The sequence below is a fragment of the Dysidea avara genome, chromosome 4 (assembly GCF_963678975.1).
Source record: "Dysidea avara chromosome 4, odDysAvar1.4, whole genome shotgun sequence".
NCBI classification, from domain to species: Eukaryota; Metazoa; Porifera; class Demospongiae; order Dictyoceratida; family Dysideidae; genus Dysidea; species Dysidea avara.
This window is the reverse complement of record NC_089275.1, coordinates 24,632,085-24,658,673: the sequence shown is the minus strand read 5'-3', so window position 1 is coordinate 24,658,673 and position 26,589 is coordinate 24,632,085. Positions and strand designations below refer to the sequence as shown.

Genomic DNA, 26,589 nt, shown 5'->3' with positions numbered 1-26,589 from the left:
AAGTAATGTATCTACAAGGCACAGCAATACCTGGTTAACTATGGTGGTGTTGCCTCTAATACACAAGCCAGGCACCACAAAATATTTAATACGTGCTCCCTTGTCCGGATTACTCCGTGTTTTGATCAGTTTTCAAGATGGCTATTTAACTATACACAGATTATCAGTTCAGCTTTCCTGTGGCGCAGTTGCAATTACGTTAGGTAATCCTAAGGCTGCAGCACATGTTGCTGTCAGACCTTCAGTGCTGGTCACTGTAAAGCGCTAATAACAATAACAAGTTCTTTATTCTTAAAGTGTAACACCTACCGTTTTCAGAAGATCTGGGTAAGAATATTCTACCACAAATGGCAGTACTTACATGTGTAGTCATATGGCTTCTCATTTTAATGAAATTGTATAGAAAGACTTTCTATTTGTTTGTAGTGAGCAAAAAGGCTTTCCATTGCTTTGCTGGTACTCGTATTTGCCATGCAAACTATTGGTAGCAATATCGGTTCTCAGAGCATTTCTGCCAATTACCGATATGGTAGAAATTGCCACATCGGCAGCCGATCCGATCACTGATCCAATTATCGGTACATCTCTACTAGTTTTACTACAAAAATTGTCAAATTGTGCCTGTAGATAAGAAATGTGGAAAAACAAGCAAAAAGCTAAGTGTAGGTAAACAAAAAGATCTAAAACAGCCAAGCTATGAAAAGGTGGACAGTAGTCCAATTTGTCATGCCCACATATTTTGAAATATACTGTAACTGTAAGGTTACGGTATGAAAAATGCGCCATGATGAAACAAAATCCTAATGATGACATGATGTAATAAGCATTCACATTATTGCAGCTGATTCTCAGCCTCCATTTAACAACTCTAAAACCTACTAGTAGCTAGCTGCATGTTTTTCAAGGTAGGTTGTTTAGCATGGATAGCTCCATAATTATATAGTATTACTTACACGGTACCAAGTTGAATCTAAGAATAGAAGCCATTTCCATGGTTATTCCATGTGCTGTCAGTTGTAGTTTGAGAAATGAGTGAATCCAATTGTGCCTGAAACCAGACTGTATGATGGCTATATATTTTTTTACATGATTATATGTGACCGGATTTGCGAAAAGGTACCTTTTTCACACACAAAATTTGACCCATTTTTTGAACTTTAAAGCTTCATAACTTTTTAATCATGACATATAATTGCTTGAAAGTTTCAATGAATGTAGCTACAGTATCTAGCTACATTTTGATGCTTAGAGCAAGTTAAACAGTATAAGGAGTCAAGTGTTACATCATTTTGTTTGCTGGTATGTCAAATGTGTGGAAAAGGTACAGTACCTTTTCGCAAATCTGGTCACATATCTAATTGTATAATCCCAGTACACTTGGACAATTTCTTAGTTATCACCCTGGTATTGGGATGTAACTATAACATATGGTCATGGTAAGTAAACTTTGTGGCTATTTAATATGGATAAATTGCAAAATATATACAATAATACCACATAAGCTAGTAAGTTAGTTAGTTGACACTAACAACTTCAATATTATTGTGCATAATCTTTAACTACAAAAATATAGTAAACAGCAAAAACAAATTACTTTAATACAAGTTAAATTGGAATGTTGACATCATCTATGTAACCTGCTTCATTGTTATAATCTCTTCTTCTCAGTTCTATTAATTGTGGGTTATTAACTATTGTATAGGCTAAATGCCACATCTTCTTAGCTTTGCTAACATTACCATTGGTTGATTCAGGATTCAGCAATGGAACATTTGATTTGTCAGTATCTCTGTTTCTAATCTTATTGAATACTGTGTACACAATAACAATAACAAACACAAAATACAAATGAATGCTCACCAGGAACACCTTGTGATTCTGACCTATGACACTTGGCTTGGAGTAACAAATTGATAAACACATTCATAACTGGATTGTTATGATTGGCATCAATCTTCAGGACAGATATGTATGATGAATGGGCTTAAAGTAGTGAATTACAATGCACACAAATTCATCGATGATATAACTTTATACCTTTATCTAACCATTCCCAGCCTGTTACAGTTAAAGCAATGTCCAGTCGTGACAAATAAAGGAGATTTAATGCAGCTGATATTATAATACGCTGGATGGCTTTGAAAAGTCCAACCAACATGTAGTAAAATAGCAGAAAGAATGTGTAGAAATGAAACAGTCGTCTACAAACAAAACTTGTTCTTAACAATTACACTACTTTATTACATGTACTGTACTTGCCTATTATTAATGAGTGCAGCATCCTTACTAACAAATAAATACTTTGCTGCATAGAACTGGATGTAATAGATGATATATCCTGTTGCTAGTGATGTTCTATGTCAATAGTATACATTATGACAGTATAAAAATACAGTAAATATCCTCACATCAAAAATATTAAATGATGAAATATCCAATCTCTAATGTCATGAGGGTTTACGATCATCACAATGATTATTGCAACGATGACGCATTGAATCACCAGTAGAATTATAAAGTACATCATCCACGCTATATATACATGTACCACTTTCACACCTCACATCAAAGGAAAGCCAGTACATATATCAAGACACACAGTAGTGTGTTGTGTGGCCAAGAAACCCTGTGCGCCACACCATGAGTATATTGACAGGAAGAAAAAAAGAAAACAACTTTTCTCAAACATGCATACCCTCTCCAAAGCATACCATTTTTGCATTATAGAGGCTACACAGCAAATTTGATTAAATTCGCAACAGCCATTTGCGAGATATGGACATTCAAAATTTCATGTAATTTCTTTGTTTTTTTTCTTCTTATGCTGTATGGGGGCTACGGGGGCTTCAATTTACTTTAACACACTTTGCAAAAATTGCTATGAAATGTAAAGGTGTGATTTGATTGTCTTGATCCTTGGCACAAATGAAGAGCGTATAAAGGTGAAGTAATGTGCTAAGGTTGCTGTGAATATGATGAATATTCAAGAAATTATGAGCACTTATTCACGTACAAAAGAGGAAAGTTCTGTCATGGCTACAGAGTAAACCAAGTATGGGAATAATTTAAAAAATGGTGTGTACGTAGACTGATCATCGTAGCAGTGCCTTTTGATAATTTGAATAGCAATAGAGCTACAGCTACAAAGTTATAAAGTAAAAATCAAACAAGTGTAAAATCTTGGGATCAAGATACTCTAATAGAGCAGTCACCAAGGGATAAAAAAGGTGCACAAAAATGTTGAAAAAATTTACATGTACAATACATTTATAAGTCTGTCTTCAATAAACACCATTGTATCTGTATAGAATTGTATCTGTATAGAAAAGAAGAAATGTGAGTAAAAACAAATCCCATGGTTTTGGGACCTTATCAAGTATTGATTATAATCAAAATAAATTATTGATTATATACTGATTATATCAGTATTAACATCACTGCAGCCATTTCTTGGCCGCCACCTTTGATTTCACAACTTTTTTTTCACCAGGCCTTTTAAGGCCATACCATTTTTTCACAGCTTGACTGTTTTTATGTGGATATCTCATATTGCACTGGTTCAGAAAAGTTAACAAGATAATTATATGCACTGTAAACAGTGCATATATTTCGGTAAGGCAGTGTGTATATCTTGTTAGCTCAAGATATTGCACAGTTAGGGGTTTGTACATCATGTCAACCCATTCCAAAAAATCCTCACATTTCTTTGATGTCCTTTGCTATCTCTTTGTGCCATTGTATACTCACACATCATGAGATCAATTATGGGATTAAGTTTCTTAGTCCAATTCTCAAAGCATGCTGAGGAGTTCCTTTTACTGAAATGGAGAGTTCTATAGTACTGTTTAATAAGTTCTAAATCTAGACCGCTGTCTTGATGTAACCTAACGAGTGCAAAGTATATAGATTGAACCATTAGATGTGAAGTGGTATTCATGCGTGACTGTAAATTTTATTCATGGATATATAAATTTATTCACAATTATTATAGTAAATGGAAACACTTATAACAGCATTAAACTAACATTACCAAGCCATATTTTGATGTCCTGTGTCTCGATGTTATATATCATGCGCTAAATGGATTGAGCTATTGGATATTCATGCATGACTGTAATTTTATTCATGGCTACAATATTACGAATACATGGCAACAACGTTAAACCATCATTTATCAAGTCGTGCTTTGATGTCTTGTGTCTCTGCTCACAGCATAAACTCACAATTGAACCTTTCGTATTCTTGTGTCATTGCACATACGTTTGGACTCTTACGTAGTACAGCAACGCTTTGTTGTTATTCTTACATTATTTCCAGTGCCCACTATCAAAATTCACATATCCCAATATAAATACACTCATGAAGCATGCCAGCATGTGTAGGAGATTAACCCATGTGGCACATATTAGTTATACCACGGGCACTTGTGTTTTGCCTGATATATACACATGAGCACGAAGGCCCTATATATGTATATCAGGTGGTACTTGTAAATTACATAACTTACCCCACACAGCCAATGCAACTTGGAAACCAAAGAAGTTTATTGAACTCACCTGATAAAGTAAGCAAACATTACAACCACAAATGAAAATTGCATACAGTATACCGTATATCAATTAAATTTGGCGGTGAACTAAATTTGGCGAATTGGCGATTCGTCAGAAATCCGCCAAATTTAAATTTCGTCAATATTATTTTCAAACTTTGGTTGTTGAAGTAGATTTTCAACTGCTGAAACTGGTAAATTACCACGTTTGCAAATGGGTGTGGCTTACTGACTAGACTAGAACTCGTACTCGATTAGTGGGCGTAGCTCCCCTTAAGCTTGCAGACGGCAGCAGACATGAATTTTTGTGCAGCCATTGATAAATGGGCGAGTATGCCTACAGACAACAAATAATCCTGAAAGTGGGTGTGGCCATTGGAGCACAGATATTCGGCGTCTTTGGAAGCAGGAACAGAATATTATTTAAAGCGAGTCAGCACTGCATCGTATACTTACGCCATTCGCCAATTTTTCAGTGAGAGTTTTTGCCAAATTAAATTTTCGCCAACTGCAATTTTATAACAAATCACCCAATATTAGTTTCGCCAATATTTGTTGTCATACGGTATACCTACCAATGTACGAGCAAAAGGTCTTTGTTTTTTAGGTAGAAAACTTCTGTCCCCTTTCCATAGTAGCTTGCATTGACGTCTAATAGCATTGGATAAATAATGTATTTCAACCAAATACAATCTACAGTTGATTTAGAACTCATTAAAATTATAGCAAGAACAATTATTGTACTCTGTTTTGTTTCATGATCATTCACCACACATCACAAAGTGTAGGTACATGAGCAATACTACTAGAATGGTTCTAACTACATATACTAGTACAAAGTTATCTATGGGTTATACAGCAATACAGTAGACACTCAGTTATTTGTTTATCCAAAATTGGAAATGACTGCTTTATTGAAGTATTTTCAGTACAATATTAGGGCAGTTCAACAGAGCACTGTATATACAGTAGATATATGGACTTCCAAATATCCAAACAATTCAGTTATTTGAACACTTTTACCATTGCCTGAGGTACATTGGGATTCGGATAACCGAGGACTAGCTTACCTGTATGCAACCAGAGAAGTGAGAAATCCAGCTAGCACTAAGGCTAAACTTGAAAATGGAATTATTATGTCTGTAGTATCTATGGGTAAAGAGGTGTTTCAAAATAACCACATGTTACTATGAAACTTACAGAGAAAGGCATCAATTGCTTTTCCTAAATGTGTATGAGAGGTCCCAAACGCTGTGCTGCTATACTCCAGACTGATAAAATCACTCAATAACAATAGCCATTCAACAGAACTAATAGTTAGCTACATATAACATTAACATACATTATAATTATTATTATTAGCACTTTACAGTGACCAGCACTGAACATGTATACAAATATCTGTTTGTGTTCATCACTTAAAAGTAGAGATTACAAAACTTTGCACAAACTTGCAGAAAAGTCACTTCATGTCGACCAACTAACAAGTCAGTATAACTACAGGCTTGTTGATGTCACTTGGATTGGACATTTAGGAGATACAATGCATGTACCATGGACAAGCATTGCATTCCATTATATATACCACTAGCATCCCTACGTGCAGGACCATGTCCACACTAACTAAAGTCAAAAGCATTAAACATCAACACCATGTATATTCACACAGCATGCATAGTGATATATACTTTATAGTTATAACACAGTTACAAGGGATATGACAAAAATATATGCACAAGCACCTGCAGGGCGCGAGTACATATATTTTTGTCATATCCTGAGTAATTGTGCTATAACTGTTATATTCTACACCCCAGTAGATGAAACGATTGTAGATAGCAATTTATAGTGAAACAGCACCTGTTGAAGATCGAAATCAGTAGAAATCCTAGACATTTTAGACTCTTTAGCAGTGCCATGCCCATATGCTTGCAATTCAGTGAAGGAGACAAGAGTTGGTAAAGAGATAAGAATTCATTGAAAATCCTTTTCCTTGCTCACAGTGCTCAGGTGAATAATTCTTGGTTGACTTAGGCACTTGTTAGTAGAGACTCTTTCACCATTAAAATAAGGATTTCGCGGAATGTACCATATATGGTAAGCGTAAAGGATGGTATATCACTTATATACCACAGTTTGCTGTGGTATATCAGTTATATACGACAGCATGGCACTTTTGATCTCAACCACAGGTGTAGTATATATAATTTATAGAACTTTGTGTGGGAAAGATCAAAGGAAAAGTGTACTTTAATTTCATAAAGTACACTTTAGGGCAAACAGTGCTTAATTGCCCAAAGAGTGCTTTATTGTAGGATTAAAGTAATAAAGCACAGTTGCCCATGTGCTCTAGTGCAGGCTAATAGTCTGTGGTGCTCACGCCAGTACGACTAATCACCCGAGCCAGTGCAGGCTGATGGCCACGCCACGCTGAGTGGTCAGTCACCCCAGCCAACACGAGTTCTACCACTTGACTGCTTTTATAGACATATCTAAATACTTCGCTGATGGGTGGGAGAATGTAACATTGCTGTTACGTTTGTAAATGGAGAAGTCCTGGAGATATCACAGAAATGTTTCACCATGTGTCACAATAGAATTGATTGTGGGTTGTGACCAAACCCTGCTAAAATACACAATGAACGTCTGCCATGCCAAACTATGGTGAACTACGCGTGAGTTACTAGTTTGTGTGTATTTAGGTTGCTAATAATTTGTGCAACGCGTGTTAATTATGAGTCCTGGTGTATGGCTGCAGCTACCACTAGAAAGTTTCATAAATCATTTAAAGAATTGCCTTGCTCGTGCTACAGTGTATATGACAAAATAAATCACTTGGTGCTTGGCCTTGATGCTAATAAAGCACTCGGCTTTGCCTTGTTCTTTATTAGCATCTTGGCCACATGCCACATGCTTTATTTTTCATATAGCACTCACGGCAATGCTTTAACATATACGCATGTCACTTTTAACCCTGAAAGCAATGTTATACTAAAATGTTGTGACCATAGCAGTACTGCATTTACAGACAACTATAGTAATGTGTATACATATATAGCCTGCTGATACTTACATATGGGTTAGATTAGGGATTAAATTTGCATGTTAAGTATATACCCTGTACAATGATCTCCCATGTATCAGCATTTAAGTGTAATTGATACTAAGGCCATACAGGGAGGCAGCAACAAGGTGTAGTATACAAGTGTAAGGACAAATTAGCAGCTACATGTGTATATATAGGAATCAGCACAATAAAGAGTGCTGCAGCCCTAATTCCCATAATTAGCAATGGCTAATAAATTTGCAGTTCACCCCTTGTTTACTGTAATGCTGAAATTCCTTACACTTGTGTTTGCGATTATACAATACTGCCAAGGGACTATGAAACTATTGAGAGACTGGTCAATATTTTTTGATGGAAAGTATTGACCAGAGAGATCATACCTTTATATAGTAGAGATCATACCATACATACCTTACATACATACCTATCTACCATAGCAAAAAATACCTTCCATCAATACCTTCCAAAGGTATGATAGGTAGATAGGTCTCTACAATACCTATCTACCTATCTACCTATCTACCATACCTACCATACATACCTATCATACCTTTGTATAGTAGAGATCATACCTTTATGATCTCTACTATACAGTATTACTGTACTGTATGATAACAATAAAAGGCATATCCCATTAGATGTTTTATGCTAAGTTTTATACCTGTAGCTTGATAGCTTACAAACTACAAGGCAGGCAGGTAGGTAGTGAGACAAAGCAGTACATCAACATTCCTTTGTTTGGTGTCATACGTAAGCTAAAAATTAAAAATATAGATGAGTTGTTTGTACCACAACTATTCATAGGTGCATTTCAGGGCACATTAGTTTAGTGTTTGAGTGTACTGAACAATTTTTATTGGATACTTCATCAGTACCTTCAATAGTGCCACCATTATAACTACCCCTGCAGATATGATTCGAAGAGAAAATTTAAAATCTATGAAAATAAATATATAATAGTGATGAACTTCAGTAGTTATTACAACCATACATGGATCCCACTGATATCGGGTGACAACATGGATAACTTTACAAATGGCATTCGTAGTTGGAGTTGACCTGTAAGCAAAAAACATACATTGTAAAGTTTGGCAGGACTTGATTTGTCACAATTTCACCACACTTTATTTGTTGCATGTTGGTCAGTATTAATATACGTAATTAGTAACTTGTTAAGTTCACCAAACTCTTACTCTGGTAAAATAACACAAAGACAGTTTAATACAAGCAATGAAATAATGAATTCCCAGGTGATTTGAAGATAACACTGATCACCCCACCTAATGGCTACCTTTTTACTAAGACCACCTCATTAAAGTAGCCAAGGTATACTTCATTACTTTATTAATAAGGCCACCTCATTATTGAGGTCACATTTTAGGTCCCAAAGGTGGCCCTATTAATGAGGTTTCTGGAATCTGAGGAGCAGTGTTCTAATTGTCTGGCTTTACATCTCTATAACCAAGAATACCTGACAATATTTGCTGTACATGCATGTACCAATAAGACTTTTTATGTACTGTACTTACCCGTTGAGTAGTCTTTTAACATATCCAATATGATGATTCACTGTGTGCTGTTTAGAAAATGGCTGCAGGATGATTCACAAATAATATGTAAGTCCATTTATAAGAGATACATGACATGCATGCAATGTCATATGCCACATACCATACACATGTACATACCGTATATGCAGAACAATTAGCTATGTTTTATTTTAGTGATTGGGTGGTATTGATGGAGTAACCACCAAATTTTATTCCCGCCATATTAATGTTCATATTGTTCACACAGAATGGCACTATTAAAGTTCTTTAAGCTTAAAGACAAGTTACCTGATACTACAGGAACTTCGGTAATAAAAGAAGTGGAAGTAGCCAACAAGAAAGTTACTAATGTACTGCAATCTGCAACAGAGAAAGATGCTCATGGGAAATACAACTCGCACACACCTCAGCAAAGAGCCAAAATAGGGAAACATGCTGCTGAAATTGGTCCAACAAATGCAGAGAAGCATTTCACTTCAAAATGGGGCATTCATGTGAATGAGTCAACAGCGTGAAGACTTAAGTCTGAATATTTAGAATAGCTGAAAGAGAAGCAGTGTCAGAGGCTGCCCAAGTCTTCGCGCTGTCATACAGGTGTACAAGTTATCTTACAGTTAACAGGCAAATAAATTGCCAACACTGGGAGTCCAAATATTGCCATAGAAATGGTAACCTTGTATGCCGTACGATTCCACCTAATGTGTTTCACTGCATCGCCAAATTAAAAAAAATTGCAGCGTTCCATCTTGTTACCAAATATTTTAACTGCCAATTATTCAGTGTACATGGTACCATATCAACTTGAAATACCATATCAACTTGAAATCATAAAAACAATAATATACAAGCACAACTTGAGTATGTGTCTATTGATGGAGAATTTGGTTTTCAAAGTAGCACCTAAACAGCCATTAGACAACTATAGTATGCTTTGAAGTTCGGTTGATAGTGAGGTAATTAAAATCTAGTAGATATGTATCTATACTGATGAGATACCTGTGACAATTTTTTCATTGTGTGTGTCACATACTAAGCCTAATTCCCATCACAAATTGGTCATGTGTCACCATTCATCTTGTGATCTCAAAAATGTACTGAACTAATTCAACATTGACAACTTCTAATATTCTAAACGATGGATTGCATATTTCTAACAAGCCTTTTCAGTATAATATCTCACCAGTTAAACAAGTCTAAACACCTAGAACAATGATTGCATAATTACAAGTGATAAGGTATAACGTGTGACCAACTTCACAACGTCGCTCCTAGTGTGTATGTATCGATGGATTACAAAGGTAATTGCATTCATCTGTGAACTATTTTAGCACTACATGAGCACTAATTTGATGAGGAAAAACCACCATTAACCCAGCAGCCAAAGCTGCACAAGACATACGTAGTCTAAAGCAAATATACGAGTATCTATGCTATTTTAGTATAGATACTCATACGTATGTGTGCAGTAACCTATACTCATGCATAGGTACACAGTGGAAGATCCAAAAGGGGGGACTCCCCCCAATCCAAAAGGAAAGAAATTACATTATTGCCAAAAGTATGGCCACAGAGGTAATTGTTGAGTTATCAAAATATTCACTTGTACTGTACCTGTTGTTTTAGCACTACAAAGGAAGTGATAAATAATCTTTAATACTTTAAAAGGCAATCTCCGCAGCAATATACACAACTCAAATGCATGCATGCACCACCATTTCATCATGTATATATATAGGAAAATTTCTTAGAATTTATTGTTGACCTTTTTCAGTATCAAGTAGAAAACAGCTCGAACTCCTCTGTAGAGAAAGAATCCTTCCAGGAGAATATAGAATATTCCACTTCTTATACAAGGTTCATATAGTTTTGCTTGTATAATGCTGTGGATGATCTGCATGTACACATACACTGTATAAATTATAAACAGTGTATACAATAGACCTCTGTTACCCAGCCCTTTGTTCATCTATAATCAAGACTACTCAGTAAACTTTTTAAAAACCAGACATGCACCCACAGCCAGCCAACGCTGTGGGCATGCCTGATTTACTGAAATTATTTGTGCGTACGTGTCTACCTATGTTTGTCCGAACGCACTCATATGAGCAAATTGATCAAATGTTAAAAGCAGACAGTATGTGAGAAGTAAAGGCTAAATAAAACCTGTACTACACTTTTGTACAAGTACACTGCTCTGAGGTGTGGCGACTCTCTACAGACTTTGTGAACAACCTTTCCTTTAGGTTTTACAGGATGATTAATAACTGAAAAACAATGTTGCAGACCTCATAGGCTACCACAGGTTGATATCTGTTCAAGTTGAAAGGGAGCATGTCCCGTACTAGTATGAACGAAAATGAAGGCAGCGTTGAGGCTTTCTCAAAAGAATATACATGAGATATATAACACAAGAGACAGAGTATAAAACAGTTGAGAAGACACTTCTGTGCGTAATTTGTACAAGTGGTTTGTTCAAGTTATAGCAATGTAATGAATTAATCAATTACTAAATAATTAGTGAATTGTGAAATATTTTCAATAACTACAGGTAGCTATTATTACTTCATTAGCTAAAATAGTTAATTGCATGTTGACTTCCCATTTAACTATGCATCGGTACTTGGTTTTCAGAAGTAACATAAACTCATTTTTGATAGTACATATAAGTGCGAATGGACTTTATATTAAATGGATAGGCTACAATAATTCATTTGTTTTTATCACCTGAGAACATTGGGGTTTGGATAGCTGAGAATCTACTGTACATGTAATATATTATAGTGAGTATACCCCATCATCAGTTTCCTCTTGAATAGCACTACCACAGCTTTTACAGTACAATATCAATTGTATAAACCTACAAAATAGTAGCATAGTCAGCATTGCTACATTAATTTATACTAATTGTGACCAGATCTGCAAAATCCTGACATACTCTATAGTTTAAAGTATAAAGTATTGATTACAATAGGAAAAATACTTGCGAATAAGTTAAAAAATAATGCTTTGCTCTTCATGAAGAATTGTTTTAATGGTAAAAACCTGGATTCAATTGGAGTTCAAAAAATTTTATGAATACATAATTTACAGTGTATGAGCATTTGTTTACGTAATGTTGAAGAGATGGTATGATTTCGTCTGTGTCTGTGACGTAAAATGTCCAGTGAGCAGAACACCTTTTTTGTAAGTTATGGACACCAAACTAAAATGCTAAAAGCCCAGCAAATGTTTTAATTTATGTCAAAATGGATGCAATTACACCTTAGGAAGAATTGGGCCTAATTTTAAATTCTAAATTAGGACCAATTCTAAATTCTCCCCAACTACACACAGACTTGGTCATAGATACAGGAGACAGCTAGTGGGGCACCACATGGCCTACTTTCGGACTTGGTCATAAACTTTGTTAGTGACTTGGCCTAGCTAACCTATCAGAAGAAAACTATTAGGTTAAGGGAGGAAGCTGGCTGCTCCTAGTCAAGGAATCAAGCAGCACCACCCATAGGGTTAACCAGGTGGTCTCCTTCAGCCACTCTGGTCCATCTACCAGAGGTTGTATCTTTTGTGCTACTTCAACATATCACAATTAAATATTAACAAAACAAAAGTGGAAAATGTGGGATTCCCTAACTTCTGGGTTACTAGGCCAATGCTCAAATGACAGTACAATTAGACCTACAGTATAAATATAGCAAAAGTGTTATACATCTATCTGTTCTATATGAACAGAACAGCGGATTGGAACGATGGTATGGTGGAATGAAGAGTGCATCTTACCTCCTTATAAAGACCACTTCTAAGACCACATCAAGTTTTATGCTTACATCACTATATATCTCATAGTTTAATTACAATTGTCTCTTCATGAGGATACAGCAGGACCTAGATAATCTGTATCTGAACCCTTGATTATCTGAACAGCATAAGTGACTGCTCTATTAGGTATTTCATCAATAGGTGAACGTTCCATTAGAGTAAGAGTATGTTATATTAAAAGAAGTTGAACACAACTCTGTATATTGCTTCACAATACCATTCTGGCAACTTGGAAGTATTTGTTAAGTGGTATAACCAAGCACAAAAATGCCTTCAGCACGACCTTAAATGCCTCTAATAAATTGTTACAATTTTTTTGGAATTTTCTACTGCCTGCCTGCCTGCCTGCCTGCCTGCCTGCCTGCCTGCCTGCCTGCCTGCCTGCCTGCCTGCCTGCCTGCCTGCCTGCCTGCCTGCCTGCCTGCCTGCCTGCCTGCCTGCCTGCCTGCCTGCCTGCCTGCCTGCCTGCCTGCCTGCCTGCCTGCCTGCCTGCCTGCCTGCCTGCCTGCCTGCCTGCCTGCCTGCCTGCCTGCCTGCCTGCCTGCCTGCCTGCCTGCCTGCCTGCCTGCCTGCCTGCCTGCCTGCCTGATGCCTTCAGCCAAGTATAATAATGGCTAAGGCTACAGGCTTGATTTTTTCACTGTTCAATGTCGCTTTGTCCTGAGACGTGCCTTTTGACATACTGCAGTACATACAATGCATGCATCATGGACTTACCTTTGTCCTCCTTTGTGTCCCATTTCTTTATGACAACCCAAGGTGTCAATTCATAGTAGCACGATGTACGGCTTCTGTACATTTGCAAACAGGAATCATCCATATTTTCTGTGGTGACTGGACTGATTGCAGAGGTGTTCAATGTTCTTTGTTTGTATTGCTGTGTGATGGGCAGAAAGCGAAGTGTAATGGCCATCAGTTTTGAGTCAGTAATTGATAGTTGGGGTACCTGAATTGTTAATATTCTTTGCGGTGACTAGATTGATTGCAGAGGCGCTTCTCCTACTGTTCTTCATAAGTAGTCCTGTGTAACAGGCTGAACATAGCTGAAAACAAAGCATAATGGCCACTTCACCTTCGAATCAGTAATTGATAGCCGGGGAGCACGTTCAGATGAAAACATTAACCCTAGCTTTCTTTTGATGCAGTATGCGTGGGTTCACCAGTCATAATAATTAATCTTACAAAAAAAGAGTATAAGGAAAAATTAGGAAATTTAAGTTCGATTAGGGATCAATGAAAAAAAAAGGTAGGGAAACAAGGGAGGTTACCTACACCTGCAGATATACTAGTGAACATTTAATCCCTAATTCAGTCATACCCTCCTTATATATACTTGTCAATGAATGGGCTTCGTTTATCTGAACAAATTCACTTATTATAATTGAACAGTTGTTCAGATAATGGAGGTCCTACTGTACCTAATTACCTATGGACCTAAATATGCTAAATGTCCAATGCCGTGTACCATTATAACAAATAAACAAAAAGTCAACCAAAAAGTAAAGAAAGTGTCACTACTGGCTGCCATTACACCATAGGTAGTATACATAAGCACACCTTGGGAAGATGGCCCAATCCAAATTTCCCCCCCAACCCTTCCCTAATCTACATAAGGACTTGGTCATAGATACCGCAGATGGCAGGGGAAACACATTGCCTACTCATGGACTTGGTCATGGCTTTGTTACCAGTTGCTGAGAAAACTGGCTGTTCCTAGTTCAAGGATCAAACACCTGATGCCAACACCACCTGCCAACAAGGTAGTGTTGTACCAATAATCAGATCGGTTATTGGAAAAACCATATATCAGCTGTATTTTTGTATATTGGCATTGGATCAGCACCGTGATGAAAAAAGTAGCAGATACAGATTTATGTATTATTTAAAAATACATGCTCATATGTACCAAACTATGCATAGAGTAGTATTTTACTGTTTTGCAATGTTGCTACTACTGCTTAGAAGTGCTGTAACACTACCACCACTACAAACAAGCTAAATTAGTCATTTATAGACAAATTTGTGGTAAAATTCACTAAAGGATCAGGGGCGGATCCAGAGTTTGGAAAGAGGGGGGGCACCTTTCTGAAAAACAGTTGAAGACCAAAAAAACTTGCTGAAAACCAGTTGAAGACCAAAAAAAAAAAAAAAAGGTCACGACAATAATAGCTAGTTATCCTTACCAACTATATCACGTCTGTTATGTAAAATAAAATCCTATTTATAGCTTCATAGGTAAGCTACACTGCCTCATGAACATTGTGACTGCTTTATTAGAGTAATTGACTGCTCTATTAGAGTATCTCGATCTTGTATGCAATTTCTTGAAGGGGGGGGGGGCATTTGCCCCAAATGCCCCATCCTGGATCCACCACTGAGGATAGACGAGAAGTATTATTATATTGGATCAGTGAAGTTTATTGGCTTGGAAATATTATCCAATATCAGTTATCGGAATATCGGCAAAATAATCATCTTGGTGCAACCCTAAATAAGGTGGTACAAGGAAAACCCTACCCAACAATGGATTCACCGTAGGGCTGGGAGATAACTTAGATAAAAAAAAGATTATCTACGCTGTAGATATCTAAATCACCTTTTGTAATGAATTCACTTATAGATAATCATAATTTAATATGTCAATCAACCGTAGTCAGATGGAAATCTTGTGGAAAAGTGTCAAACTAGTTGGGGAAGTGATAACATTTCTGACCTATCAAGCGCTGCTTGACTTAATAATGTAAAACTGCATTTACAAAGCAGTCCTATGATGTCACATATTATTGAGATAATATAAATTATCGAGATAAAATGGTTGTCACTTTATTGAAATATAGGTTTTACCATTGTCACACAGCCCTAGCCTAATTCGGCAATTAAAAATGAAGTAGGGATCTATGCAATAAAAAGGAGTGCAACAAGAGATGATGGTATTACAGCACAAACTGTAGCTCAGTGGGAAAGTCCCTACTTTGGCATTGAACATAATTGTTATAGCTAATGTGCCAAAGTAGGGACTTTCCCACTAAGCTATACTGTAATACCATCATTCATCTCTTGTGACACTACTTTTTATTGCATAGATCCCTACTTCATTTTTAAATTAACATTTTTAAAAAAAAACTAGTTTGTTTAGTTTTTTGTTGTGGCACAGCTAGTAACTTATGACTGTTCTATTAGAATATCATACATGACTATTGCATTAGAGTGACTGTTTTATTAGAGTATATCGAGGGTGTGCAGCTAGCTAGACCAATAAGGGGTGAGGTCATCTTGTTTACTGTTAAGTAAAAGCTAGATTATTAAGAGATGTGGTCTTCACACTCTTTCACACCTAGATCTTTATTTGATGGGTGCAGTTGGGAACCTATCGCGAACGCGATCCCAATCACGAGGTTACAGATGCCTAGCTAGTATACCTCTTATAGTAGCACCGGGACTGAAGCACTTCTGGAATACAGCTCTGAAATAATTCTGTGGCGTCTAAATATGCTACTGAAAAAAAGTGTTGATATGGAAAATTAACGCCTCGATACAGTTTCATTGGATGAAGAAGACAAGCAGCCTGATTGAAGATAAAAGAAACGACAAGACGCAGGGGCCTACGGAACCCCAAAAGGCACATCCCACAGGTGGGTTTGTTATTGTGGCGTAAAATGGTGGCCATGCGTGCTCCGTTTAGCCTCTAGGCTTGCAATTGTGGTCAGGCAGGCAGTGAGGCAGTGAGACTAAAATTTGAGTTTTGGCAAATTAAAAAAATTCTACATCAGGCCACCTGTAAGTGTTTTGATGCTGTATTAGATATTATATGGACTAGTACTATTCCACAAAGGTGATTTTAGTCACGTAAAATGTCTCTAGGATAATTTTAAAGGCAGAATTTTGGGCGGTGTACAAAATTTTCAGTGTGATCCCTACTTAAATGGTACTACCATACCATTTGATTCATTTCAACTCCAGTTACAACTGCTTTTTTAAGTGCTTCTTTTTGCAAATATCAGTAGCCAATAAACTGAAACCCACAATCAATCAATAAATACGGCAGTAAACATGTGAAAGTAAAGAAAGTGGTAAACACAGCAGCAGTGGTAAAACATTTATTTGCTGTAACTGTACTATAACTGTTTAGGCTTGTTCGTCTGCAAAAAGTATGGTTGCAAGGCTATAGCAGGCTGTGTATATTTATCGACCATCCATGCAATTAGTCAATCACTTTTTGCAAAGGGTCTAGAATCCCACTAAAACACTGTTTGAGAAGTTCTACTTGGCTACTTGGCTTTCTTTCTATGATCTGTTAGTGACAAAACTAGCAGACATTGTAAACTCAGCCGCCCACAAAATAATTAAAGGCAATGTACACACAAATTTTAGGTGATCTTCCACTCCTCCTCCCTTGTTCCGAAGAATATCAGTTAATATTGGCATATCGGTTACAGGAGTGGGCAAATAGTCAGTATCGGTAAATGTGAAAATATGCATGTCGGTGCAACACTACATTCTTTCTGTTGTTGGTACCTGTTGGTACTATACTTTGAATGGTTGGTTGTAACTCCAAAAAGTTCCTAACATAGGAAGCTGAAACTTCACCAGAGCATACATTTGGCTATGTAGATAATAAACACTAATAATAAAGAATTTGAAAGATGACAGGGTTTTCAGATCTGGTCATAATTATAAAGGATCACAACAATACTGGATGAAAATGACACAAAATCTTAGTGGAACATCTAGCCACAAAGCAAAATAACAGACTACACAGCAGACATATATAAGTACAGTGCTCCCTTGATTATCCGACCCCCTTGGGACCAAGACGTGTTCAGATAATCAAAGCCCATTCATTTATGTACAGAGTCCTGTTCAAATACTCTAATGGAACATACATGTTAGACATAAAATACTCTAATAGAGCAGTCATTTCTACTTAACCAAGTGTTCAGATAATGATAATCAAGGGAACACCGTAAATACGTATGTACATACATGGCACATACTCAACTTACAATAGTAAAACATAAACAAATCCAATAATGTGGGATATGATCTGAACTGATCCATGAATGGATGCAAACAGAGTGAAAAACAACAGAGGATAGATCATGGCAATCGCTAGCAATACAATACCTGTTATTATAACCAGATATACATATGCATACATACAAATATACTTCATATAACCTTTAAAAGCGTTTTTTGACAATAGTTGTGGCTGAATAATCTACTGCTGACAGTAGATTCCCTTCCAGTATTAACTGCAAGAACTGTTCAGTTAGAGCTCCAAAAGCAATGGAATATACCCATCGATCTTTTGTTTCATGAATCAGATTAACTGGTCTGCATATATAATTAAGTATGACAGTATTACAAAAACGGCACAATTCAAAGCATACAGTAGTTACACCTGTAGGATTTGGGACACACTTTAACACCCTTTGAACTATTGCTTTAAAGTTTGACAATAGGCGAAATGGAGGATAGCATTTCACATAAGCTTCAAAGTAGTTTATCTATGTTTGGGGAAAATGATCGTTTCATGAGTATAACTTTATTGGGTTACTCACAAATGCTTCCTTTTAAAATACAAATAAGGATGATGTCACACTAATATTGTGCTTTATTCAAGCTAGCCAATGTATAATCTATGTTTAAACTACAGGAACAAACACACAGCGATTTAATATTGCTGGTGGGTGAACCAAAATACATATCAGCATTTTAGTACACCCACCATTCTGGCATGGCCAACTAGGAATTAGGGAGTCCATAAGGGAAACCTTATAAACATGTACTTCCTACACAAATGTTTTGCTACAATGCTTATGCAAATAAACATTGTACTTTGCATGGCAGAGATCAAAGTGCAAACGTGTACTGTATTTTTCATACAGTATATTGTATGACTACTATAGGCACATTACTGTACTGTATCTTCCCATATTGTACTTTGCGTGGGAGGATCAAAGCGATGCTGCATATCATATTGTCCATACAGTACTAATCAACTGCATAACTGTATTGTATGAGTCATACAGAACAGTTATGCAGCTAATTGGACAAATACAGTACAGCTTTGTGCTCAATTGGGCAAATACAGCACACTTGGGCAAATACAGTACAGTTATGCGGAGAATTTATTTAAGGAATGTTACGTAAACAACACAATGTAAATTGCTAAAACCAGCCAAAGTAATTCTACGAGTTTATGCTAGGCTAGGAATAGATAGTATAAACACTTACTGATCATCTGATCACGAAGCTTTTTAAACATGACTCCACTAAGACAGCATGGTTGATCACGTGCGTGACATTGTAAATCACTAAAACTAACCAAACTAATCCTATTAGTTTGTTCTATGACTAGAAATAGATTAGTTAAACACTTACTGATATCCTGATCACCGAAAGTCGTAGCGGTTTGAGTACTAGAGAAAATTGCTCCGAGCCAGAAAACTAGGAAGCACAATATAACAGTTAAAGCACTGCCTATGCTTGTGTGTGTATGAAAAATACAGCACTCAGGGGGTGTCTCGAGGCAAATACAGCACTCGGCTTCACCTCGTGCTGTATTAGCCTCTCGACACACACCCTCGTGCTGTATTTTCCATACACACGCGCAGCAGTGCTTTAACTATAACATACAGAATGTGCATGCATACTTGCATTTACATACATTGGAATACCACAGAATCCAAAACAGCATTTCTGGAATTTGTAAGTTCTCTTCTGTAGTAGCATGTACAAGAATAGGACAACAATCTAGTACAATAAAATAAAAAATTTACATGAATACAGTGTAACTTACCATATACGTGGTATTTTTTGAGGCATGTAATTTTGCAAACACTCACTTTCTATCACTTTTGCAATTTATTTTCTTGAATGGCACTGCCTGCAGTGTATTGGGATACCTAGATATTCTAATACTTTTGACCATTTTCGTGATCAAAAGTTCATGGAATATATCCTATTCGCAAGTCGTGAAAATTACGTCCCTCAAAAAAAATACCAAGTATACAGTGCTCTTAATAGCTACTTACCGAATAAATAAAAACTGCTACCGTGAAACTCCCATAGTTCTCACACCTGTCGAGGAAATCTAAATTGTGCATAATTCTAAGTAATGTACATATATATATATGTGACCCATTGGGCAAAACCGGTCATTTTCGCACATTCCTTGAATTCCATTTTATTGCATCTCTGTGATCTATAGTAACAAAAGAGTGGATAGCCAAAGTTTCAGCCTTTTATGATGAATGGTCTTGGAGTTATAGCACTTGACAGTTGTAATAGTGATAAACTCGATTTGTACAGCAACAATACAGGAAATAAATTACAGGCACTTAGATAATCAATCATAACTCACGATTGAAACAAGCTACGAAGATGGGACTTGTGCTCAATCTGTGCAATATGAACTGGCAAATCAATCAAGGTATAGTGCTTTTCCTGTACTCCTCCGTGTTGAAAAACAAGGCCAATCCAACTAAGAAATGACGATGGTGAATGCTGTTTTTACTGCATCGTAAATAAATGCCCATAACTCACATTTTCTTTGCTGTGCAAACACAAAAAAAAGATTCTTTTACTCTCCATAAACAGGTGAATCCAGTGGTATATAGGTTTTATTAATTTGATTTAATTTCAGTGCGTATGAATGTGATTAAAGCGTGTGTAAATTTTCATGTAGCAAGCGTATTTTTACCCAGTGTATTTCAATACAGTTTTATGGCAAAATATATTTTTGCAAAAACGTCTGTTTCACTCAGCGGGTCACATATACTAACAAATGCAATTGTGTTGGTATCTTCTGCATATATACACGTACACATACAATGGTTGCAGGCCTGCCAACTCTCACGGGTTTACCGTGAGTCTCACGGTTTCACTACCCTGCTCAAGGGCAGTAGATCGAATCTCACGGTTTTTGAGAAAAGTTGAGACCTTTTTTTTTTTTTTTTTTTTTTTTTTTTTGGTCTCAGCATAGCATCTACCAGTTTTTTTTTTACTACACACTGCAATACTACAATAAAGGTACAGAAATCTCAAGATTTTTTTACTTTCCAGGTTGGCAGGCCTGTGGTTGTATGCACACATGCTCAGACTCATATATATGTATATACTGCACTGTACACCAGTATAGTTGTATGTATTTGTGAAACATCATTATATAGGATTTACTTGACCTAGCATCAACAATAAGGTAATTAACGAGGTCATGAACATGAACTTAAAGTAGGGGATAGTATGAATATATCGGAATATCGCTATTGGTATCACTTATTGTTTGAAAAATTACTATCAGACAGTAATTAACATGTAAAAATATGCAGATATTACTGCAAGATGCTTTTGAAAATAATATTTGGGAGCAAAAATCAGCCTAAAAGGCAGTTTAGTCTCTTAGTGAAAACATATCCATAAGTAACATCCCTACTTGCACATCTCTTTGAAGGTAATACGTAGAAAATAGGTGAATTTTTACTATCGTTATGCTTTCATCTATTGTGAACAGTGTCTTAATATTGTTCGGATATTGAAAAATCCACTATCGCCCAGCCTTATCATGAAGTATGTCTTAGCTGTGCTAGAGGTAATTTCATTAAAGAAGTGGGTGCTAAATAAGGTTTTGCTGTAGTAGGGATCCCCCCAGGCATTCACAAAATACTGTCACTAAAAAATCATCATATGTGGTTATTGTATACTATGTATAGTCACTCATAGCCAGATTGCCTTCTTTTCTTTTGTGTGTGCATGGACACAAAGGAAAGAGCCATGTAAACATATAAATAGCATATCTTTATGAGGGGACTTCCTATACCTGATGTCAAACCTGTTAACTGAGTGTGTTGGACGTACAAACAGTAGTACAATCAGGTTCTTGGCATACTCTGCTACATACACTGTAGACACTCCATCCTCACTATTTACTACCTTTCACACTTTTTTGGTTGAAACTGTTAGCACAGAATGTCTTTTAGGATATCATCAGTACCATAGGTTTTCAGAGAATACAAATTGAAGGGTAAACTCCCAATGTGACTAAAATGCAGAATGGACCGGAAAACGGACTGGAACTTAAAATGCACTATAGTGCATATTTTACTGATGCGGCTATTTCACTGGCCATTTTTCTTCTTGAAATGCCCTTATGCATGCAAAGCCATAATTAGAGTTGGGTTTGCTGTGTGGGTTTTTGTGTTATTAAACTTAGTATATGTGGATCTGAAGATCAAAATGGTTGTATACAATCATTGGAATGGACTGGTGGACTGGACTCAGGTTTTTTTCCATTTTCACCAAATATTGGGCAACTGGCTATTGTTTGTTATATAGAAAGACCACTCCCACCTCCACACACAAAGAAAGCCTACCAATGGATGGAATAGCAAGACAGTCAGAAGACCATTACATAATTGTATGGTTATTATATAACTAAACATGTACTGTATGATTTATACTCCGTGATAAGAAGAATGGTAGTCATGCATGACTCTCTGGAGATCATACCATGAAAGAAACGTTTGACTGTAAAACAGATGAGTATATACTTTCATTTAAACACATTGATGTAGTTAACAGCTGCCTCTTTCAAGATTGATTGGCAAATGATACAGTGTACATACCTGCTCATTGTGTTAATTGTGCAAGTAGATAGGTCTACCTGTATATTCTACATTAAGTGTAGCAATAACTACAACCAATTGCCCAAATATGTGCTTAAAACAGAAGAAAGAAACTTGAGTCCAGTAGCCCAGTCCACCAGTCCAATCCACTAGTCCAGTCCAGTGATTGTATACAACCAATCAAAACGCTCTAATAGTGCAGTCACATTATTATTTACTGACAATAAGAATTAAAGCATTCAATAAATTTGATGGCTATTAATACAAATTCTAGCTCAGCTTTGCAATTTGAACATGTGGTTAAGAGGATGTATAATGCTAGCCAAAACAATTTTCATTATCAATAAAAATTCAAAATGGATCAATAATAAAAAATACACAAGCTAGACAAGTCAAAAGGAGAATAGGGATCACTAAAAAAGCCACAAGAGATCCATCCACACATACAAATCCCTATTTTGACTTTATATCAAAATAGAAGTATGAATAGAGTGCATGTGATTAACAGAGTCAAAATAGGGATTGTGGGCTACATTTAATGATCACATGCATATGTGCAGTGAATAATCATACAGTGCAGTAGTACTATACAGTATACATATATCCAGTGTTGGGGGTAATGCGTTATGCATTACGTAATAATTATTACTTTTGTGGTAACGAAGTAATATAATGAAATATGCTGTAAAAACAGGTAATATAACTCAAGTTACTTACTTGCAAATGTTACCTAAGTAATGAAGTTACTGTAACGAATCTAATATTACGTAATATTATACTTTAAGTAACGAAGTTACTAATCTCGTTAATAATCCACTGAGTAACACCTAGCCATTATGGAGTAACAAAGTCTACTAAATGAAGCTTTCTTGCTTATTGTCATTGTTGTTATTGTTAACACTTTACAGTGACCAGCACTGAAGGTCTGACAACAACATGTGCTGCAGCCTTAGGATTACCTAACCTAATTTCAAGGATTTAGACTTAATGACTTGACTTAGTGACTGATAATGTGTAACAGAAAAGGGGCCAAAGTAAGGAAAAAAATCCCTCCAACCCCAGGATTCTTACAACCAAGATTTGCACATTGTCCAACAACGCAATCATGTCACGTGATAAAGTGGTAGTTTCACACATGACAGCTTAAGGCTGTGGACACAAAGTAATATAACACGTAATATTATTATAGCTACTTTATTATATAGGTAATATGTAACTGTAACTAATGTAAATAATATGTAACGAGTTACATTTAAAAAGTAACTGTCCCAACACTGCATATATCTAATCAAAAACAGCCAAGCTGTAAAAAAAAAGGGTGCAGCCTCCAAAAAAAGCCATGGTGAAAAAAGATGGGAAATCAAAGGTGGCGGCTAAGAAATGGCTGTGATGGTAGGTTAATGGCAAAATTTCCAATAGCAACAATTCAGGTGAATTTGTGTTGCCTCCTCCAAGTTTCACTAGGATTCGGCACCAAATTCACCAGAATTGTTGTGATTAAAATTTTTGCTATTAATCTACCATTACAGCCATTTCTTGGCCGCCACCTTTGATTTCACATCTTTTTTCACCATGGCTTTTTTGGAGGCCGCATCCTTTTTTTTACAGCTTGGCTATTTTTGATTAGATATCACTTCTTTTGTAATTTCATACCTAAAGCAAGCCTATGGCCAGCTTTCGGTATCTATTTTAACTTAATTGTCCACAGAGAGAAGAGTATTATGAAGAAGATTTTAATGATTTGTTTAGTTACATGGGTCCTAAATGATTTCAACCGATTCAACTCAGTCACAGATATGATGCAGCATCTTCTTGACCAAACCTTCAGCTACGACGGAAAATATCATTGCAAACACTTTTCAAAATTATACATCAAAATTATTCAGTCAATTCCTCCTTATTTCATTTCAGTGACAAGAACCACCAGACTATGTCACCCACATCATTTCATTCTACCAAACTCATCCACCTATTCACACCAACAGAGTTTTTACTCCAGATCAGTTAAGGATTGGAACAGCTTACCATCTACCATAATTGAGTGCAACAGTTTTGATTCTTTTTCAACAGGACTGCAAACATTGTATGGAACTCGATAACTATATAATTTTTGTAACTACATAGCTAAATTCGTTTTGTGATTGCTTCCTTTTTTTCCTGAGCATATCAGCTGTGCTGTCTGCTCAGTAATAATGATAATGATAATGTACGTTTCGACAATAATTTACAATTATGTTGATTGATCATCAAAATAAGTCACACATGTTGAACTGTACGCAGCTGAATACTCTACATGGAAATGTGTATGTAGCTGAAAGTTCTACAGGGAGCCTCACAATGCAACTATGCTCTTTGACTACATGGTGAATGGTTTGTAGTTGAACTCACCACAGGGTGGCTTATTTCTACCTGAAACACTGTACTGAATTCTCTCTTGTTTTAGCTGATCTCTCTACAGGGCAATTTGTTTCTAGCCGATCTCTACAGGGTGAATTGTTTCTAGCTGATCTTTCTACAGGGTGACTTGTTTCTAGCTGATCTCTCTACAGGGTGACTTGTTTCTAGCTACACTCTCTACAGGGTGACTTGGAATGTAGTTGAACTCCCTACTGGGTGACTTGATCAAGCTGATCTCTCTACAGGGTGATTTGTTTCTGGCTGATCTCTCTACAGGGTGATTGTTTCTAGCTGATCTCTCTACAGGGCTGCTTGTTCTACTGAGCTCTCTACAGGGTGACTTGAAAAATAGTTGAACTCTTTGCAGGTAATGCAGCGTAACTTGCTTTACTGAATTCTCTACAGGGGGATTTGTTTCTAACTGAATACTGTACAGGGTGATTTATTTCTAGCTGATCTTTCTACTGAGAGATTTGTTCGTAGCTGGACTTTCCATGGGGCGACTTGAAAAGTTGGGCTGTTACAGGGTGACTTGATCATGCTGATCTCTCTACAGGGTGCCTTGTTTCCAGCTGATCTCTCTATAGAGTGATTCTTTTCTAGCTAATCTCTCTACAGCGTGATTTGTTTCTAACTGCTAGCTGAACTCCCAGAGAACAGCCTATGAAATTGCCATGGTAAAACATGTAGTTTTCATGGACACTGCCTGTGAAAATATGACAATTCATGGACACTGCCTATGAAAATTTAACAATAATATTCATGACCTCTGCAACAATGAAATTTTCTTGTGCCATGAAATAATTTGTCAGTTCTATGAAATTACCATGAAATCTCCACTTTTAATATCCACGAAATGACTTTCATGGCACTTTATGGCAATTATTTTACTATTCATGGATAATCCATAGGTATTTCATGGCACTGTTCTCTGGACACAGTGACTTCATTTTATCTGATGTCTCTACAGAATGACTTGTTTCTAACTGATCTTTCAACAGAGTGATGTGTTTCAAGCTGATACTTTCTACAAGGTGATTTGTTTCTAGCTGATCCCTCTACAGGGTGACTAGTTTCTAACTGATCCTTCTACAGGATGACTTGTTTCTAGCTGATCTTTCTACATGTCATTTTTTCTAGCTGATTTATCTACAGGGTGACTTCTTACTGGCTGAACTCTCTACAGGGTGATTTGTTTTGAGTTGATCTCTCTACAGGATGATTTGAAATGTAGTTGAACCCTTTGCAGGATAACTTGCTTCTAGCTGATCTCTCTACTGAGAGAGTTTGCTTGTAGCTGAACTCTACACAGGGTTGCTTATTTCTAGCACGAAATGTAGTTGAATTCTCTCTAGGTGATTTGTTTCTAGCTGATCTCTCTATGGATGACTTGTTTCCAGCTGAACTGTCAACAGGGTGACTTGTTTCTAGCTGATCTCTCTACAGGGTGAGTTGTTTCTAGCTGGTCTCTACAGGGTGAATTGTTTCTAGCTGATTTTTCTACAGGGTGACTTGTTTCTAGCTGATATCTCTACAGGGTGATTTGTTTCTAGCTGATCTCTAGGGTGAATTGTTTCTCTCTAC

At 36.6% G+C, this 26,589-nt stretch overlaps 1 protein-coding gene across 7 annotated transcripts; it reads right to left on the bottom strand.

Annotated features, from left to right (window-relative positions):
- Nucleotides 1-1,441: 1,441 nt before the first annotated feature.
- On the bottom strand, nucleotides 1,442-22,010 carry LOC136254481 (stimulated by retinoic acid gene 6 protein-like). Of its 7 annotated transcripts, none has more exons than XM_066047182.1 (21): nucleotides 20,531-22,010; nucleotides 20,349-20,468; nucleotides 20,020-20,189; nucleotides 19,653-19,738; nucleotides 18,161-18,316; nucleotides 17,986-18,106; nucleotides 11,957-12,023; nucleotides 10,929-11,057; nucleotides 9,146-9,207; nucleotides 8,608-8,675; nucleotides 8,492-8,553; nucleotides 5,750-5,870; nucleotides 5,620-5,698; nucleotides 5,125-5,200; nucleotides 4,508-4,556; nucleotides 2,409-2,532; nucleotides 2,260-2,355; nucleotides 2,038-2,201; nucleotides 1,861-1,983; nucleotides 1,740-1,811; nucleotides 1,442-1,691 (listed from the first exon to the last, which is right to left on the bottom strand). In XM_066047182.1, exons 6-21 carry the CDS (start codon nucleotides 18,081-18,083, stop codon nucleotides 1,606-1,608), a joined length of 1,476 nt encoding a protein of 491 aa, XP_065903254.1. In that variant the 5' UTR covers nucleotides 18,084-18,106; nucleotides 18,161-18,316; nucleotides 19,653-19,738; nucleotides 20,020-20,189; nucleotides 20,349-20,468; nucleotides 20,531-22,010; the 3' UTR covers nucleotides 1,442-1,605. The 7 variants fall into 7 exon arrangements, with proteins under 7 accessions (XP_065903254.1, XP_065903248.1, XP_065903247.1 ...); XM_066047176.1 differs by adding an exon at nucleotides 19,367-19,432 and having other exon boundaries at nucleotides 1,442-1,811; nucleotides 20,531-21,987; XM_066047175.1 differs by having other exon boundaries at nucleotides 1,442-1,811; nucleotides 20,531-21,987.
- Between the last annotated feature and the right edge of the window lie 4,579 nt (nucleotides 22,011-26,589).

Excerpts from the sequence above, each read along its gene's own strand:
- LOC136254481 (XM_066047177.1), bottom strand. The coding sequence starts at position 18,083 with ATGATCTATCCTCTGTTGTTTTTCACTCTGTTTGCATCCATTCATGGA. Across the intron at positions 8,554-8,607 it reads CCGATATCAGTGGGATCCAT|ATTTTAAATTTTCTCTTCGA; the intron begins GTATGGTTGTAA and ends TTATTTTCATAG. Across the intron at positions 2,202-2,259 it reads GCTGCACTCATTAATAATAG|ACGACTGTTTCATTTCTACA; the intron begins GCAAGTACAGTA and ends TTTTGTTTGTAG.